An 18,124-nucleotide genomic window follows, 5' to 3' on the forward strand; every position below is an offset into this window, starting at 1 on the left:
ATGCAGCTTTACTGTATGATTAAATGATGATGGTGTCCTCTTGGGTAAAATATTCCAGAGGTAAAATAGTCCACCATTCGGATCTCCGGGCGGGGACTACTCAAGAGGATGTCGTTATCAGGAGAAAGAAAACTGGCGTTCTACGGATCGGAGCGTGGAATGTCAGATCCCTTAATCGGGCAGGTAGGTTAGAAAATTTAAAAAGGGAAATGGATAGGTTAAAGTTAGATATAGTGGGAATTAGTGAAGTTGGGTGGCAGGAGGAACAAGATTTCTGGTAAAGTGACTACAGGGTTATAAATACAAAATCAAATAGGGGTAATGCAGGAGTAGGTTTAATTATGAATAGGAAAATAGGAGTGCGGGTAAGCTACTACAAACAGCATAGTGAAGGCATTATTCGGGCCAAGATAGATACGAAGCCCACACCTACTACAGTAGTACAAGTTTATATGTCAACTAGCTCTGCAGATGAAGGGAAAGCAGAAAGGTGGAAGGAGTATATAGAGGGTCTATACAAGGGTGATGTACTTGAGGTCAATATCATGGAAATGGAAAAGGATGTAGATGAAATGGGAGATAAGATACTGCGTGAAGAGTTTGACAGATCACTGAAAGACCTGAGTCGAAACAAGGCCCCCGGAGTAGACAACATTCCATTGGAACTACTGATGGCCTTGGGAGAGCCAGTCCTGACAAAAACCTACCATCTGGTGAGCAAGATGTATAAAACAGGCAAAATACCCTCAGACTTCAAGAAGAATATAATAATTCCAACCCAAAGAAAGCAGGTGTTGACAGATGTGAAAATGACCGAACTATCAGTTTAATAAGCCACAGCTGCAAAATACTAACATGAATTCTTTACAGACGAATGGAAAAACTGGTAGAAGCTGACCTTGGGGAAGATCAGTTTGGATTCCGTAGAAATATTGGAACACATGAGGCAATTCTGACCCTACGACTTATCTTAGAAGAAAGATAAAGGAAAGGCAAACCTACGTTTCTAGCATTTGTAGACTGAGAGAAAGCTTTTGATAATGTTGACTGGAATACTCTCTTTCAAATTCTGAATGTGGCAGGGGTAAAATACAGGGAGCGAAAGGCTATTTACAATTTGTACAGAAACCAGATGGCAGTTATTAGAGTCGAGGGGCATGAAAGGGAAGCAGTGGTTGGGAAAGGAGTGAGACAGGGTTGTAGCCTCTCCCCGATGTTATTCAATCTGTATATTGAGCAAGCAGAGAAGGAAACAAAAGAAAAATTTGGAGTAGGTATTAAAATCCATGAAGAAGAAATAAAAACTTTGAGGTTCGCCGATGACATTGTAATTCTGTCAGACAGCAAAGGACTTGGAAGAGCAGTTGAATGCAATGGACAGTGTCTTGAAAGAAGGATATAAGATGAGCACCAACAAAAGTAAAACGAGGATAATGGAATGTAGTCGAATTAAGTCGGGTGATGCTGAGGGAATTAGAGTAGGACACGAGACGTTTAAAGTAGTAAATGAGTTTTGCTATTTGGGAGCAAAATAACTGATGATGGTTGAAGTAGAGAGGATATAAAATGTAGACTGGCAATGGCAAGGAAAGCATTTCTGAAGAAGAGAAATTTGTTAACAACGAGTAGAGATTTAAGTGTCAGGAAGTTGTTTCTGAAAGTATTTGTATGGAGTGTAGCCATGTATGCAAGTGAAGCATGGACGATAAATAGTTTAGACAAGAAGAGAATAGAAGCTTTCGAAATGTGGTGCTACAGAAGAATGCTGAAGATTAGATGGGTAGATCACATAACTAATGAGGAAATATTGAATATGATTGGGGAGAAGAGACGTTTGTGGCACAACTTGACCAGAAGAAGGGATCGGTTGGTAGGACATGTTTTGAGGCATCAAGGGATCACAAATTTAGCATTGGAGAGCAGCGAGGAGGATAAAAATCGTAGAGAGAGACCAAGAGATGAATACGCTAAGCAGACTCAGAAGGATGTAGGTTGCAGTAGGTACTGGGAGATGAAGAAGCTTGCACAGGATAGAGTAGCATGGAGAGCTGCATCAAACCAGTCTCAGGACTGAAGACCACAACAATAACAACATATTCTATGATACATAACAAAGAAATAATCTTAGCATGTCAATGACAATTGCATGTATTTTTATAAAAACACTTTATGCTTATTGCATTTATGTATGTATAAAGCATATTATCTTATTACTACAAGATTAGTATGAAATAATATCACTGGCAGATGCTAAAACCATTATGCACATGGCAAGTTACATTATAAAGACAAGAAAAATCACAAGCATAAAACACTACTACATATACTAGAAGTAATGTATTAGAAGAAATCTCTTTTGTAGTACACATACTGCTAATGAAAGACCGCACCCAAAATAAACTACCACCAACAATCTGCTTACGTCAATTAATTATTAACATGGTGTATTTATGGTTTAAGTGACAGTATGGTATATATTCCTTGCTGACGACAATGTATTTTGTTTTACCTATGTTTATTTCTAGGCCACAACACACTCACCTTTTGGTGATGCAGGATACAAGATGTCTATTATTTAAGGTGTCAGCAAATATTACAGTTAGTGTAGTGGGTACTGTTCAGCATCAAGGCAATTCTTTCTTAAACATTTTCATGGGCTTCTTTGAAGGGAGTACGAGCTAAAATATTGGTGGCAACAAAATACAGCCCCGTCTCACTCATTGGCATATCTTTAATGTGTCGTATTTATCATTTTTTATTCTCGTAGTGGCATATTTGTTCCAATACAAATTAATTATGATCCAGGTCGGCGTCATCTACCTCATTGTTTTTCCAGCACCTTGACCGTCTGGCAATGTTGTACCTTCTAAAAAGCCTTTCGATAATCAGTCTAACAAGCACAGACATCACAGTTCATGTCTTCACCTCCGATAGAGTTTTAATGGAGAGACTTTGTAGATTCTTTTGTGAATAATTTTTAGAAATATTTTCATGGCATGACTCTTCAAATTTGTTGTGAAATCAGTAAATTTTAGCTTTTTTTTTTGGCAAGATTACAAACTCTTGATTGAGGCCGCAGAGTAATGGCACCTAAATTACACATAAATTTTATTGAATGGTTTTATCATCCAGTCTATTTGTTCTTTATCAAACGACTTATGGAATTCAGAATGCGTCTCATCTGATCCTGCTGCTTTCCGACCTTTCACCATACTGCTGACTCATTATTTCTGCTGGTCCTGTTTTTCCAGTGGCTTCAGGTGAGTGGCCTATCATGAGAGAGTTCAGCAGTTCTTCCTAGCAGGTATTCTTACACTTTTGTTGGTCAGCTTATCATAATCACAACCCAAGCAACAGCCCAATCCACAGGACAGGATACATAACTTTGCAGGATATTGCAAGGGTGGCCAGAGCAGTTACCAAAACGAGCAGATCCAGAATATATTACCCATTTCTCCCTCCGACGCCATATCAATGCCAAGGATGCTGTCTTTATGTTGGCCATGGAGGCTGTGTAATGCTGGATTGTCATTCAACCTACATTCCAGCCAAGAAGTCTACAGTTGCCTCACCGGTTGCACTGGGGCACAGGCAGCATGAGATCATTGGTACAACGATACATACATTGGCCACGCCATTGTCAGGCAATTTAAACAACAGTCTGCTCTCAGCATGTATGTTCCTAGAATGTTACCTACTATACAACATTTTCTGCATGGCTAAAACAAAAGTACTCTTGGGATACAGTGCACATTAATCGTGCTGCACCACTCTAAAGGCACAATGTAGCTGTTGGTGTTGGACACAGTGTTCAATCCCAAATGTGTCACCTAGATGTCCTTAAATAACACTACTGCAAAATTCCAGGCAATGCATACATAGCTCCAATAGAGTAAGCACCACACAGATCTGTATCAGACAACAGCCCTCAGTTTGTGTCATTTGAGATGATGTACACTCTGTCCCCAGTGGAGCCTTAGTGAGCTTTCTCATGAGCTATTGGTCTCCTTACGAAGCTTTTCGGCACCTGCCAAATTAGCCCACCAAAAGGACCTCACTGTTTATTTTGATTTCTCTTGAGATGTTCATACTCTGCCCGACAGACACTGCTCTATTTACAGAATGTTTGACTCACTACTTTTCTTGTGAAGTTGCTGGACCCCATTATCTCCTGGCAGGTAGAAACTTTGAATGTAACCTTTGTGTTCTCCTGCTAATCCATAAGCATTTACTGATTGTTGAGTCTAACCCTGCTTTGTGGGACATTTGTTGCATGGGTGTAGTGGATTATTTTTGTATCTTGAGGGATACAGGAAAGACCACAACAATGTTATAAGTCAGTTGCTTTTCTTGGAAAGCTAATTTAAGCTTTTTCACTAACTGGCATAAGTTTATAAAAAAAAATATTTTTCATTATAAGCAATTGTAGAGGAGATACAATACAGACAGTTAGGAAATGTGAGAAAGCATACTAACTCTGGTGAGAGAGCTGTAGAAAAAAGTAGAAAGTAACAATGTGTTATAGGATTTTGACTTCTTTTCCAGTGCATTGTTCCTTCTTTCTAACTTTCTGAATTTGTCTGTTCTGGTTCAGAATTTGAAGTGACTTTACCTCAAGTTACTTCTCCTATACAGTTGTCATTTTCTACATTTCCCCTTTTCTACTTGTCCCTTCTCCTTATGAGCATAAGCTTTGGAACTCTCATAGCCTCAGATTCAACACTGTTTGCTTGTGCCAGAAGCACTCTTCTTGTTCTTATTTTAATAATTAAGGAGGACACCTTTCTCACCAGCAAAGCAAATTCCTACATAACTTCCACTTTAGTGAGTACGGATAATTCCTGAACTATTTAACCTTGCGCTGCTGTGGACATGTATACACATATTTTGCCCACTGCTCCCCAGATGCTGTTGGACGTGTATATGCGGGACACCTGGGTTTTCCTTCACTGCTATGGTTGTCTAAATGCACCCTGAGCCACTGATCTCTCACTGCGGTAGATGAGTTACTTCCATTTTACGGTGACAATTTTTTTTTACTATTTATCATACAACATATGTGCATCATTACGTGCTATCATTTACAGAAAACCTCCTTTTGATACCTTTAATCATTTATTAGATATGACAGTTGTTATGCCCACACGGTTCGCAATGAGTAAGGACGTAAATGGGTGTGTCATGTTCGACCACCCATCGGATATAAAACCCATTAACTCTAGAACAAAGTGAAGCATTGTTGTGCTTTCAATTTCAAATTAAATTTAGAGATCTTCTCTACACTTCATTTGCTGTAATGTACGGCATAAAATCAACCATATGCAAAGTTTATGCAATGCATTTTTATCTCTGCAAAACTTAAATTTCGCACACAGTTTTAAGTAATTTAATGCAGTACAGTAACTATGGCATATAAGGAAATGAAATTCAGTCAGTCATCAAGCGAAGGCATCAGCGTATAATATGTGCAAAAATCAATTTTTTTCGCTGAATAGCTTTCAAAAAACCATATATGTATTTCCTACGACCTAGAACACGTCTCCAACACAGGCACCAACATTTGGCGAGCAGTACATCCATAACAAAGCCATCCCTATGCCGAATGCAGAAAGGACGCCTGTAGCAGTGAAAGCGTTACTTATCAACAGAAACGCAGAAGACACTATTTCATATGCCGTTGACAGTAAGTGGCTTGGAAACTATGTGATGGCGACTTTTGGGGGTCATGGTGCTAGTGGTGGTGGTTGAATTTATAGTTCACAACTGATTTCTAATATTTTTGGCCTCGGATTTCTTAAATAAATGTGGTGCAGCTCCACAGTCCAAGTATCTTCAGTACATCGCATGAAATCAAAGATAGACACACAGTTATCGAGCAGAGGAGAGGGCAGCAGCAGAAGGAACAATATTTAACATTTATATCTGAAAATACCATGATTATATTTGATTCTTATTTCTTATCATTTGGTTCTTATCATACGGTTTTCATATCTGAGGATGTTATCTTATGGAAATCCAGTCCTCAGTACAGCTAACATGTATTATCATAAATTTTCTTACTATTGCATCAGCAGCGTCATGACAGAAATTAAAAGCATGCTTAAGAACGGAAGTTATTTAAATACAAGCTAATAAATAGAACCAAAGAAATACACTACAGAATTGAAAAATTTATCCAACTGGCGTGAAACTGCTTATCTACAGACACTGAATATAACTATTAATTTACACTAATTACGCACTTATTTTACTACTCAACCACTTTGTTACAGAATTTGAACTACATATCATAGATATTAACAGTAAAGCAGAGGTTCTCACTTTCTTTGCTAGCCACGAAAATAGTTCAATGAGCTTTGCTAAAGACGAGGACCAATTCAATGTAAATGACGTTCTGTACCTCCTGATGGCTTCACCAATATTCAATGGCTCACACAAGTCTAATGGCTGACATTGCACATGAGGTGGTATGCTCTGCAAGGCCTGCTAAAAACAATAATACTTTACACACGACTAGCACAAAAATTAAAACAAGTCAGAAGAGTCTAACAAACACAACAAAGTGACAGTTATTCACCTACTACCATTCATTAAACTTAGTAGCATTTTTCCATGTGTATGAATTGCATAGTTACCTGAGCTATAATCATTCATTCAGTTTGTGTATCAATCTTCTATGCAGCTGAAATATGACAGTTACTTAGACTATGCCCCTTTTGCATTCTTATTTCCAAAGATATCATCAGTGGCAACTTTTTCACACATGTCCAAATTTTGACTAAAATGAGATTCTTTCCAAACACTCATTTAACAGAATAAAAGTGCATTTGCATGGACATAATACTGTCCCTGTCTGCTAGAATATGGGCAGCGTATTTATGAAAGCACGGCATACAATCTGACAAAAACTGAAGTGCAGGATTTAACAAAAAATTGCCACTGATAATGATGCTAGAAATGTTGAACATGGGGAGAAAACATAATATTTCTTCTTTATCATCCACTTGCTTAATCAAAACAAACACAATGAACAATTATGACAAAAAAAATGTGAATAATTCAGTTCCAAAAGATGTCAGGAGTTACCTTACAAACATTAAATAAATTTTTAGCACATCAAAGTGGGGAACACACAACATTGACAATGTCTCACATTCAAAACAGCAAAAGTTGTGTCTGAATTCAGTGAATTATTCTACAATAACAACTGAACATCATTGGATTGTCCATAAGGTGTCTGAAGTACATTTGTTTAGTACTGACAACTACAGAATGTGGGTGAATTAAGAGTTCTACACGTGGTAGTGGTGTTGTATAATTATAAATAACGAGAAAAAGAAAGAAGGCAAATGCCAATGCTGACACAGACAACTCTTCTGGTAGTAGCACCACAAAAGAGGGCATCAAGCCACCAGTGTATTTTAGCACTTAAAAATTTGTTAGCCTCAAGATTTACGAACTAGGAAGAATTGCAAAGCAAATGTCAAAATGCTTTGTTGTAATTCAGCAATTCTATCTGCAGGTTAACATAATGAGATATTTCTAGTTAACGTAATGAGAGATATTTCTATGTCTGAAGCAAGTAAAACTGGACCTTTTGGTTAACTTACTTATGTGCTAGTACCATCTCAGTTTATTATCCCTCTCGATGGCTATGAACTACAGTTGAGCTACTGCACAGAAGATGTATTGTGGGAAACAGTGAACAATCAAAAGGCTTCAATTGCCATTTAAACTTTTCATTTTCACCACTTAGTACTTCAACTGTTAAAATGATGTCAGACTTAAGAAAATTTAAATCCTTAAGAAATCTAAAAAACCTTAAGTGCTACAAAACTCTACAACCTATTTACCTGATATGTCATATCACAGTTTCCACTATCTGCTGGTGTGTCCACTTCTTCAACACATTCTAATGTCTTAACTGGTTTCCCATGCTCTCTTATACTTTTTATGCTGGTGTCTTTTGGGCTTCCTGTTGTCTCCTGGAATACAAGTACTTATACATGATTACATTCAACAGGCTACTGATAAGGGGTACAGTAATCTTATTTTTGTAATTTTTCATATCTATGGTACGCGAAGTTCAGAATTCAAATATGAACTGGCTAAAAGCAGTTCAACGCAGCTCTCAAAATTCAAGAAAATTGATCCTGAAGTTATCCAACAGACCTTAATTTACTGAAGATAGGCCAGTTTATAACGAGACATGTAGCTCTATCAGGGGCACTTGAGCTGTAATTGCTGGAGTGCTGGTTGAAGTCTTGCTTCAGTATTTTTTTTATCTAGTTGAAATCTAATACCTACATCATTTAAATATAAAATTCATTAAATATATGATAATTAACACATATCTATCATTTTTATGAGAACTGCATGTGAGTTTAATAGAAATGTGATATTTGAGTGTGTGTCTTCACAGAGAGAGTTAACAGCGTGTCTCATATGTGCATTTTTACAACCTCTGTAGTATGCGCGTTACTATTGGTTAACAACATTGACATCAGTTGCCAAAATTGAGATCCCATGCTACTGTTCGTTGGCTGGGTTGTTGGACAAGAAAAGGGATCAAATTATGGGCTCATCAGTCCCTTTTTCCTCAAACAGACAGGTCTACATGACTGTACATCAGAGATAGGCTACCATGCTAAACTCTAGCACCAGAGAGAGAGAGAGAGAGAGAGAGAGAGAGAGAGAGAGAGGGGGGGGGGGGGGGTTACAAAAGGTCAATGAAGGCAAGATAAGGGACAAAAGGGAGGATGATGGGCATGCAAGGTGTCCCATCTGGAGAGCAGCAATGAAGTAACATACATCTCTCAGTGCCCACCACTTACCACAAGTAACTCCACTCAGAAACTTCTATGAAAGACTAACAACATGGACAGGTCAAGAAAAGCATAGAAAGACAAAAGATGAGCAAGTCTAACAGACAACAAGAGAAGGAAGAAGAGTAAAAGAACAGATAGGGCGAGGACCCAGCTGGACCACCAAGCCTAGACAACCACAGCCTGGTGTGGGGAGAGGAGGCAACAGAGCTTTCTCCCAACCCCGCAATAAGGTTACGCGGCCCTCCCTTAACGAGAAAGGTGAAAGCCCCTTCACGAATAAAGTGTAAAATTAAGTCAGTAGCTGGGGCATCACATCCTCACAAAAGGGGTAGCGAGTCAGGGAGATTGAGAGTCTGCCACAGGGTGGGCAGTTTGGGGACTGTCCAGCAAAATGTGGACTACCATCAAATGGTAACCACAACGACAATGGAGTGGATCCTCAAGATGGAGGACATGAGCATGCCTCAGCCAGGTATGGGTTGGTTGGTTGGTTTTGGGGTTTGATGGGGGCTAAACATTGAGGTCCTCAGTCCCCAGTTCCAAACAGACTTACTTTTGAAGGGCCTATACAGTAAAAGTGTAACCTCTGCACCCAGAGAGTGGGAACACCTAGGAGTACAGAGCTAAAATGAACACCACAGTAACACAAAATAGAGGATACTTAAAAGGAGCAGAGCAAATAGTTGACTAGAGTAAAGCAGACAACAGTGGATGATAGATCAGGTAAAAGGTCAACCTCTCAACTACAAATGAAGAACCTCCAGCTGGAAAGCATTGATAGAGAGAGGTACCATCACAACTTGCTACCATGAAAGACACTATTTTGGTATCCACGTCACAATTAAAAGTCGCTAGAGTGGGTGTAGCTGGAGAAATCATGCGAGAGCACCCACACTAGATCAAGTGATAAAACCCAGCTGCATGGGTAAAAGGTATAACTGAGTCAGCTACAGAGGCATCATCACCTAGAATTAAAGGAAGTGCAGCTGGTAAATTAAAGGAGTGCCACAAGGGGGCTAAAAGGGGGCAGTCTATCAGAAGATGGACCACTGTCAGCCCTGCATCACAGCAACACTTAGGCAGGTTCTCACGACAGAGGAGATAGCTGTGGGTCAACCATGTATGTCCAATTCGGAGACAGCAGAGAACAACTGAGTCCCTATGTGTGCCCCCTCAAGAACGAGTTCCATACGGCCGTGGACGACTTGACCATGTGAAGCTTATTTGGAGTGTTCAAGGCAGACCATTCAGAGCTCCAGACATCACGAACCTTGCGATGTAGGGCTGTCCGGAGATCCCTTTCCACGAGACCAAGCTCCAGGTGTGGCGAAGTGGTGGCCTGCTTGGCCAACCCATCGGAACACGTCCGTTTCCTGAAATGCCGATGTGGCCTGGGGTCCACACAACGTCACTGAACGACCACACCTGGCACGAACAAAAACAGCATCTTGAATACCATGCACCAAAGGGTTGCAATCCACGTAGGGAGTCACTGCTTATGACAAATGACTCCCCAGGGCAAGAGGAAGGGCGAGCGAGTACACGATAAAGAGCAAGCAGCTCCTAAGTGAAAACACTGCTCCCCCACAAGGCAGGGAATGCTGCTCAACGTAGTGGATGAAAGCAAACCCAGTGTGTCCATCGACCACAGAACCATCAGTGTAGACTACATCTGCATTGCGAAACAAGGCAAGAAGAGCCAGGAATTGTTGACGAAGACTGGCAGGTGGAACGGAGGACTTTGTGTTGCAGGACAAATCCAAGCAAAGCCGCAAGCGAGGGAGGGACCAAGGAGGGGTAGAAGAAGAGGGATGGAGGAAGGGGTAAGGACTCAAGTGATGAGAGAAGGGAACAACACGGACCGCGATTGGGAGACCTGACCTAGGCCGCCGTCATGGGGAGGGGATTGCAGAAGATGGAAAAAGGAGCCTGCGGTTTGGGTGGTCGGGCAAGGCATGGACGTGGGCGATGTATGACGCAAGCAACTGTTGTCGGCAGAATCATAGGGGAGAGATTCCAGCTTCTACAAGAAGGCTAGTCACCTGACTAGTGCGTAAGGCACCTGTCGCCAGTCTGACGCCACAATGGAGAATCAGGTCAAGGATCTGCAACGTTGAAGGTGCTGCTGAGTCGTACACCATGCTCCCGTAGTCTAAACGTGACTGGAAGGTCTTATAGAGCTGCAGGAGAGTTGTTCGTGCAGCCCTCAAACGGTGTGGCTGAGGCAGCGAAGGATGTTGAGGTGCCGCCAGCACTGTTGTTTAAGCTCACGAAGATGAGGTGTCCAAGTGAGCTGTGCATCAAACAGCATGCCAAGGAAGCGCTGTGTCTCCTCAATACGAAGGAGTTCATTGGCAAGGTAGAGCTCTGGATGGACGTGGACCGTGCAATGCCGACAGAAACACATCACTTGGGTCTTTTAGGCTGAGAAATGAAAACCATGGTTGGATGCCCAAAAAAGCCCGTTCAGCGACACTGATGCTTGGGGAACTGTAATAAAGACAAAAGTCATCAGCATATAGAGAGGAACAAACCGATGAGCCCACAGCAGCCACCAAAAAGAGGGGAACACCGAGAACCGAGCCCTGCGGGACACCATTCGTCTGAATATGAGCAGAGCTAAAATATGTGCCAACTCGAACCTGAAAGGAGCAATTGGAGAGGAAATTCCATAGAAAAATCGGAAGTGGACCCCATAAGCTCTATTCGTGCAGTGTAGCAAGGATATGATGGCACCATGTGGTATTGTACGCCTTCCAAAGGTCAAAGAAAACAGCAACTAGATGTTCTCGCCGAGTAAAAGCTGTATGAATAGCCGACTCTAGTGAGAATAAATTGTCTATCACTGAGTGGCCCTGACGGAAACCCCCCTGTTGCTGGGCTAGGAGGCCCCGAGCTTTCAGGATTCACATGAGCCGCCGACTCACCATCCGTTCCAGGAGATTGCACATAATGTCTGTAAGGGTGACAGGGCGATAGCTATCAACAACCAGCAGATCTGCACCAGGTTTCAGCACCAGGATGGTAACGCTATCCTACAAACGAGTTGGGAAAACGCTCTCCGTCCAGATGCGGTTAAACAGGGCGAGTAATTCATCCTGACAGTGCACCGAGAGATGGCGAAGAAACTGGTTGTGAATTCGGTGTGGACCTGGAGAGGTATCGAGGCAAGCTGTAAGGGCACTTTGGAACTCCCTTTCACTAAACAGGGCATGCGAAACGACAACTGCATACTGCTGTCGCGGAAATACGAGTGAAGTACTCTGCCAGATGTTCGGCGATGGCGATTGGGTCAGTACAAAGTGTACCCCGAAGAGAAAGGCAAGGGACAGAATCATGAGGGTGAAAGCCAAAAATGCGCCGAACCCGGGACCAGACCTGAGATGGGGAGGTGCGAGAACCTATGGTGGCAACATATCGTTCGATTAACCGCTGAGCCTGGGCCCGAAGCCGTTTAAAGGCAACCGGATTCTCTAGGGAAGGATGACGCCGGTGTTGTTGCAGGGCTCGCCAGCGGTCCCTGATAGCTTCTGCAATCTCTGGTGTCCACCAAGGGACTGACTTACTCTTTAGGGTACTTGAAGAGCAGGGGACAGTTGCCTTGGCAGCAGAAACAATGGCCATAGTGACCTTGTCCACAGTCAAATCAATGTTACCAGGAAGCGGAGTAATGGCCATAGTAGCTGAGGTGTAGGCTGCCCAACTAACTCCATGAAGAGACTATCGTGGCAGCTGGTTGAGATTGAAGAAGAGAAACCAGGATAGGAAAGTGGTCGCTACCACAAAGGTCGTCGTGAACCCTCCAACTGAGGTATGGAAGAAGACCTGGGCTACTAAAAGAGAAGTCAATGGCCTAGTATGTGCCACAAGTCAAGCTAAAATGTGTGGGAGCACCAGTGTTAAGGAGGCAAATTTCCTGCTGTGCCAAGAGAGCCTCAACGCTCCTACCCTGGCCAGAGATCTGGGCCCCACCCCATAAAGGATGGTGGGCATTAGAGTCCCCCAAAAGGAGGAGTGGCAGGGGGAGCTGGGCAAACAAAGCAGCTAGGTCGGCAAAAGGGACAACCACATCCAGGGGAAGGTAGAAGGAACAGATGGTAATCTCCATTCCTGCCTGGATTCTAACAGCCACAGCCTTGAGAGCCGTGTGAAATGGCACTGCGGCACTAGAAACAGTGGCAAGAACATAAACACAGACACTACCAGACACCCTGTCATCATATTCTACGCGGTTCTTATAGTAACCCCGGTAGCCACAGAAAGAGGAGGTCTGCCGAACAGGAAACCAGGTTTCCTGTAGGGCCAGACAAATGGCAGGGAAGCAGCACAAAAGCTGTTTCAACTCAGCAAGGTGGTGGAAACAACCACAACAATTCCATTGAAGGATAATGGTATCCGACTGAAGACATGAAAGAACCTTGGGGGGGGGGGGGGGGGGAGATTGCGAAGTATACTGATCAACTTCCATATGAGCTGCGGGTCGAGCAACATCTAGCTCCTGAAGGGACGCTTGATGCTCCACATCATCTTCAGGTGCTGTGGTGAACTATGTCCTTCTCCTTTTCTTTTTCTTCTTTTTGGTGGGGTCCCGTTTGTCCTTCGGTTTATCAGGCTGGGTGGGCTATTCTGATCCAGTCTCGTGGACGGAGGAAAACCTGGAAACCTTACGGCCCTCAGGTGGTGGATTTTTCAGGCACTGGCTGACATCTGGAGGAGCAGTAATCATGGAAGGAAGGGCATCAAGAGATCCCTTCCGCGCGAGGGGAGCCGGAGGAGGCGGGCACTGCTCCAGCGCAGAGGTGGGGACTGAAGTCCCCAAAGGAGGAGTGGTTGTTACTCCCGATGATAACGGGGGAGTAACGGAAGAGGGTGTTCCCCAACTACCTGGGGGGCAGGAATAGAAGGCCGGGCTGGAGGGCCCACAAAAAGTGGCTGACCTTTGGGGCTTGTCGCCAAGGATGGCGACATCGAAGCTGCTGCAGTAAATGTCGATGAAATGCGCGCAGGTGAAGTCGGTCATACTTGCGTTTAGCCTCTGTGTACGTGAGCCTGTCCAAAGTCTTATACTCCATAATCTTCCATTCTTTTTGATAGACCACGCAGTCTGACGAGCTAGGTGAATGTTTCTGTCCACAGTTGACACAAACAGGGGGCGTCAAACATGGGATGCTGGGATGAAGGCATTTCCACAATCCCGACAGGTAGGGTTGGCATCACATCTATATGACATACGCCCAAACCTCCAGCACTTAAAGCAGTGAATGGGAGGAGATACATAAGGCTTAACATCACATCGATATATCAACAACTTGTCCTTCTCGGGCAGGGTGTCTTCCTCGAAAACCAAGATGAAGGCACTGGTGGCGACCCTACTATCTTTAGGTCCCCTGAAGACACGTCGTACAAAGTGGACACGGCGGTGTTCCACATTTGCATGAAGCTCGTCATCAGACTGCAACAATGGTCTTATGAGGTGTAATGGAGACTGCAACATCACCGAGCTTGTCACAGGCAAGCAATGCCCATGACTGTGCTGGGGATGCTGTCTGTATGAGGACTGTCCCAGACCTCATTTTAGACAGGCCCTCAACTTCTCCGAATTTGTCCTCTAACTTTTCCACAAAAACTGAGGCTTTGTGGTCAGAAATGAGTCCCCATCTGTTCGGCGGCAAACCAGAAATCGAGGAGAATACGTCTCACCAGGTAATTTAGACCGCCGTTCCTCCCCTGGTATGGACAGGGAACGATTGAGGGTCATACCGTAAAGCATTGAACTTTCCTTCCTTAGAGACTCTTGCTTGCGCACTATTCGTATTTCGTTTCATGGTGGTCCCACGAGCAGCTAGGGGAAGGAATGTCCACCCAGACAGAGCACCACTTGCCTGGGTAAGCCTAATACAACCAGGGGCGGCAGGTTCCCCAGAAGTTGCCCGCTAGCAACTGTTCTACCTCAACAGCCATGCGTCTCCTCGGCACACAGCACACCTTGAGATCGAGTTTTTTAATAGAGGTTTATACCATCCTCGCGACCCAGGCAGTTAAGCCAAGATCCCCGGGATCTGTACTGTACAACGTTCCACTGTCGCGCCTTACAGTGGTCGTTTAAGCACACTCAGAGCTTACAGTATTGAGGACTGGTGGCGCTTCCCAGCTCAGGGACCCCGGGGTCACCAAGCCCGTACCCAGGAACTAAATGCTGAGCCCCCTGAGGGGCAGGTATGGGTGATGCACACCCGGCAAAGGACAGCAGAGTCCTTGTGAGAGGCCTACATGGAGGGCCACAACAGATTTGTAGTCTCCTTTATCACCCATGGTTGGTTTGGTAAGTCAGTGAGAGTATTCAGACTCTTAACACTTTACTGTACAATACTGATTGGCGGTCTGTTTCCGGAATACTGATACCAAGAGTCAGTTTACTGGTAGCCAGTTTGGCCAGGCTATCAGTGAGTTCATTCTCCAGAATCCCGACATGACCTGGGGTCCAGATGAAAGTGACTGGGCATCCACATTGCTCAAGGGCATACAGAGAATCCTGGATAGCAATGACCAAGGGATGGAGTTAACACTGGTCGACAGCTTGCAAACTACTCAAGGAGTCGCTGCAGATGAGAAAGGACCCACCGATGCAGTAAGCGATACACTTAAGAGCACGAGAAATGGCTATCAACTCCGCAGTGAAAACACTACAGCCATCCAGTATGTCCTGTGTGAGTATAAGCAAAGTCCACTTGACCGACAACCATCAAGCCATCAATATAGACTACGTTTGACCCCCAGGATTCGCCAAGGACAGAGATAAATTTGAGACAGAGGGCCTTGAGAGGGACCGAGTCTCTCAGACCTTGTGATAGGTCAAGATGAAGCTGTGACCAAGGGATACACCATGGAGGTGTAGGTGAGTGGGCCCAGAGGAGAGGTGGAAGATGAAACAACTGGAGTTCAGAGAGGACAGACCAAACGTGGACTGATCTTAATCCCTGATCTAGGCCACTATTGTGGGAGAGGGATTTTTGTGTTTGGAAAGAGAAGATCATAGTTTTTGGAAAGAGAAGATCATAGTTTATGTGCTCAGGAGAGCTGCAAACATGGGTAACATACCTGACAAGCTACTGTTGGTGCCCGATCCACAATGGAGGGACCCCATCCTTCATGAGTCAGCTGGTCACAGGACTAGTTTGAAAGGCTCCTGTCGCAAGTTAAACCCTACAACGGTGCATCAGATCCAGTATGTGCAATGCTGAACCGTATGCCAGACTCCAATAGTCGAGACAGGATTGTATCAGGGCTCTGGAGAGCTGCAGAAGGGTTGTGTGAGCTGCATCCTAGCTGGTGTTTATTAGGCAGTGAAGTCTATTAATATGCATTAAGATGGGGAATCCACATCAACCAAGAATCAAAGACCAGTCCTAAATGTGATAAGTTGCCACCACATTGAGTAGTTGGTTGTTGAAGTAAAGTTCTGGTTGTGGATGAATAGTACAACCTTGACAAAAGTGCATGAAATGCCTTAGCCGCTGAAAACTGAAAGCCATGTGTGAGTGGCCATGCCTGCGCCTTTCATATAGCATCTTGCAGTTGACGTCCCCATTGAGATAAACATGCAGTACAGAGCCCTGTGGAACCCCCTTCTCTTGGATATGGGAGGGATACTGTAGGAAGCAACAACTCAAACCTGGACCGTACAGTGCAACAGGAAGTTTGAGATACAAATTGGGAGCAGACCCTGGAGACCCTGTTCGTGCATAGATGTGGTGTAACAATGTGGTGTCAAATCTTTTGAAGGTTGAAGAACATGGTTGTTAGATATCGACATCGGGCAAAAGCTTTTTGGATGGCAGAACCCAGGTATATCAGATTATCAGTAGCAGAACAGCCTTGGCGAAAACCAGCCAGAAGACCTCGAGACTTGGGGAACCAACAGATCTGCCGGTGCACCATGTATTCAAACAACTTATGACGAACATTGGTGAGACTTATTGGGTGGTAACTGTCCAGCTCTAGACGGTGCCTCCCAGTTTCAGCATTGGGGCGACGATGCTTTCTCGCCATTGTGATGGGAACTCTCCTTTGCTCCAGATGTGGTTAAAGATGGCAAGGAAATCTGACAATCCACTGGTAGGTGCTTGATCATTTGGTTGTGGGTGCGGTCCGGCCCTGGTGCTGTATCAGGGAAGTGGGCTAGGATACTGATTAATTCCCTCTCATTGAATGGAGTGTGTAGTAAAAGATAATTGCTTTCGCTCCACCCACTGTCTTAGAACACAAAAGGCAGGGTGATAATTCTCAGATGCCGAGGCTCATGCACACTGCAGAGCAAAATGTTCGGCGATGGCATCTGGGTCAGTGTAGACCGTGCCATTCAAGTTAAGACCACATGCACCTGCGGGTGTCTGGTATTCATAGACACACCTGATCTTAGCCCAAACCTACGAAGGAGAGGTATGTGGACTGATGATTGAAATGTACTGTTCCCAGCATTGTCACTTATTTGGTTTCATTAGGTGGTGGGACGGTTTAAAGGCAATAAGGTGCTCCATCGATGCAACTGGAGGAGCCACCTATGATCCCTAATGCCTCCGAGATATCTGAAGACCATCAAGGTACTGTTTTTCGGCTGGGCCGATCCAAAGAACATGGGTTCACTAAATTAGCTGCCCCAGAATGGTTGTAGTTGTACTCTGGACTGTGCCATCGATATCTCCATACGTCAGGCAGCCAAGGGTGACAGCAGAGGTGAAAGCACTCCAGGCAGCACCATTGAGAGCCCGTCTGAGCAGGGATTCAGGGGAGTGATGCTTAGGGAGGATAAGAAGATTGTGAACTGCTCACTGCCACACAGGTCATCATGGACTTTCCAGTGGATGGATGGTAGAAGACAATGTCTGGAAATGAAAAGGTCAATGGCCAAGAAAGTGCTGTGTTCAGACTGAAGTGTGTGGGGTTATCAGTAAGCAAGAGGCAAAGGTCAAGCTGTGCCAGTAAGTTTCAAAATCTTTACCGCAGCCAGAGCGTGTGTGATAAGTTTTCATAAAAAATGATAATTAGGGGTGTGAGTTGTCATATACTTAATTAAATTTATATTTAAATGATGAAAGCATGAACTGAACGAGAAAAAAATAATGAGCAAAGAGGATCTCAAACCAGCAGTCCACTGGTTACCACCCTCAAGTGCTACTGACAGAGCCATGCAACACTCCAAAATCTGTCCTACCTTTAATAAATTAAGGTCACTCTGAGAACTTCAAAGTCGATATTCTCATTTTTTCGAGAATTTCTGACTGTTTCATCGAACTGCT

General features: G+C 43.9%; 1 protein-coding gene across 1 annotated transcript in view; it reads right to left on the reverse strand.

Annotated features, from left to right (window-relative positions):
* Positions 1 to 18,124, reverse strand: part of LOC126284209 (uncharacterized) — a 182,520-nt gene that overhangs the window by 49,410 nt on the left and 114,986 nt on the right. Inside the window, exons 4-5 of the mRNA XM_049982976.1 lie at positions 7,854 to 7,985; positions 6,322 to 6,486 (exon numbers count right to left, since the gene is read on the reverse strand). Of these exons, the coding sequence (XP_049838933.1) occupies positions 6,322 to 6,486; positions 7,854 to 7,985 (297 nt within the window). The remainder of the gene's footprint in view (positions 1 to 6,321; positions 6,487 to 7,853; positions 7,986 to 18,124) is intronic.

The sequence above is a fragment of the Schistocerca gregaria genome, chromosome 8 (assembly GCF_023897955.1).
Source record: "Schistocerca gregaria isolate iqSchGreg1 chromosome 8, iqSchGreg1.2, whole genome shotgun sequence".
In the NCBI taxonomy this organism is placed as follows: domain Eukaryota; kingdom Metazoa; phylum Arthropoda; class Insecta; order Orthoptera; family Acrididae; genus Schistocerca; species Schistocerca gregaria.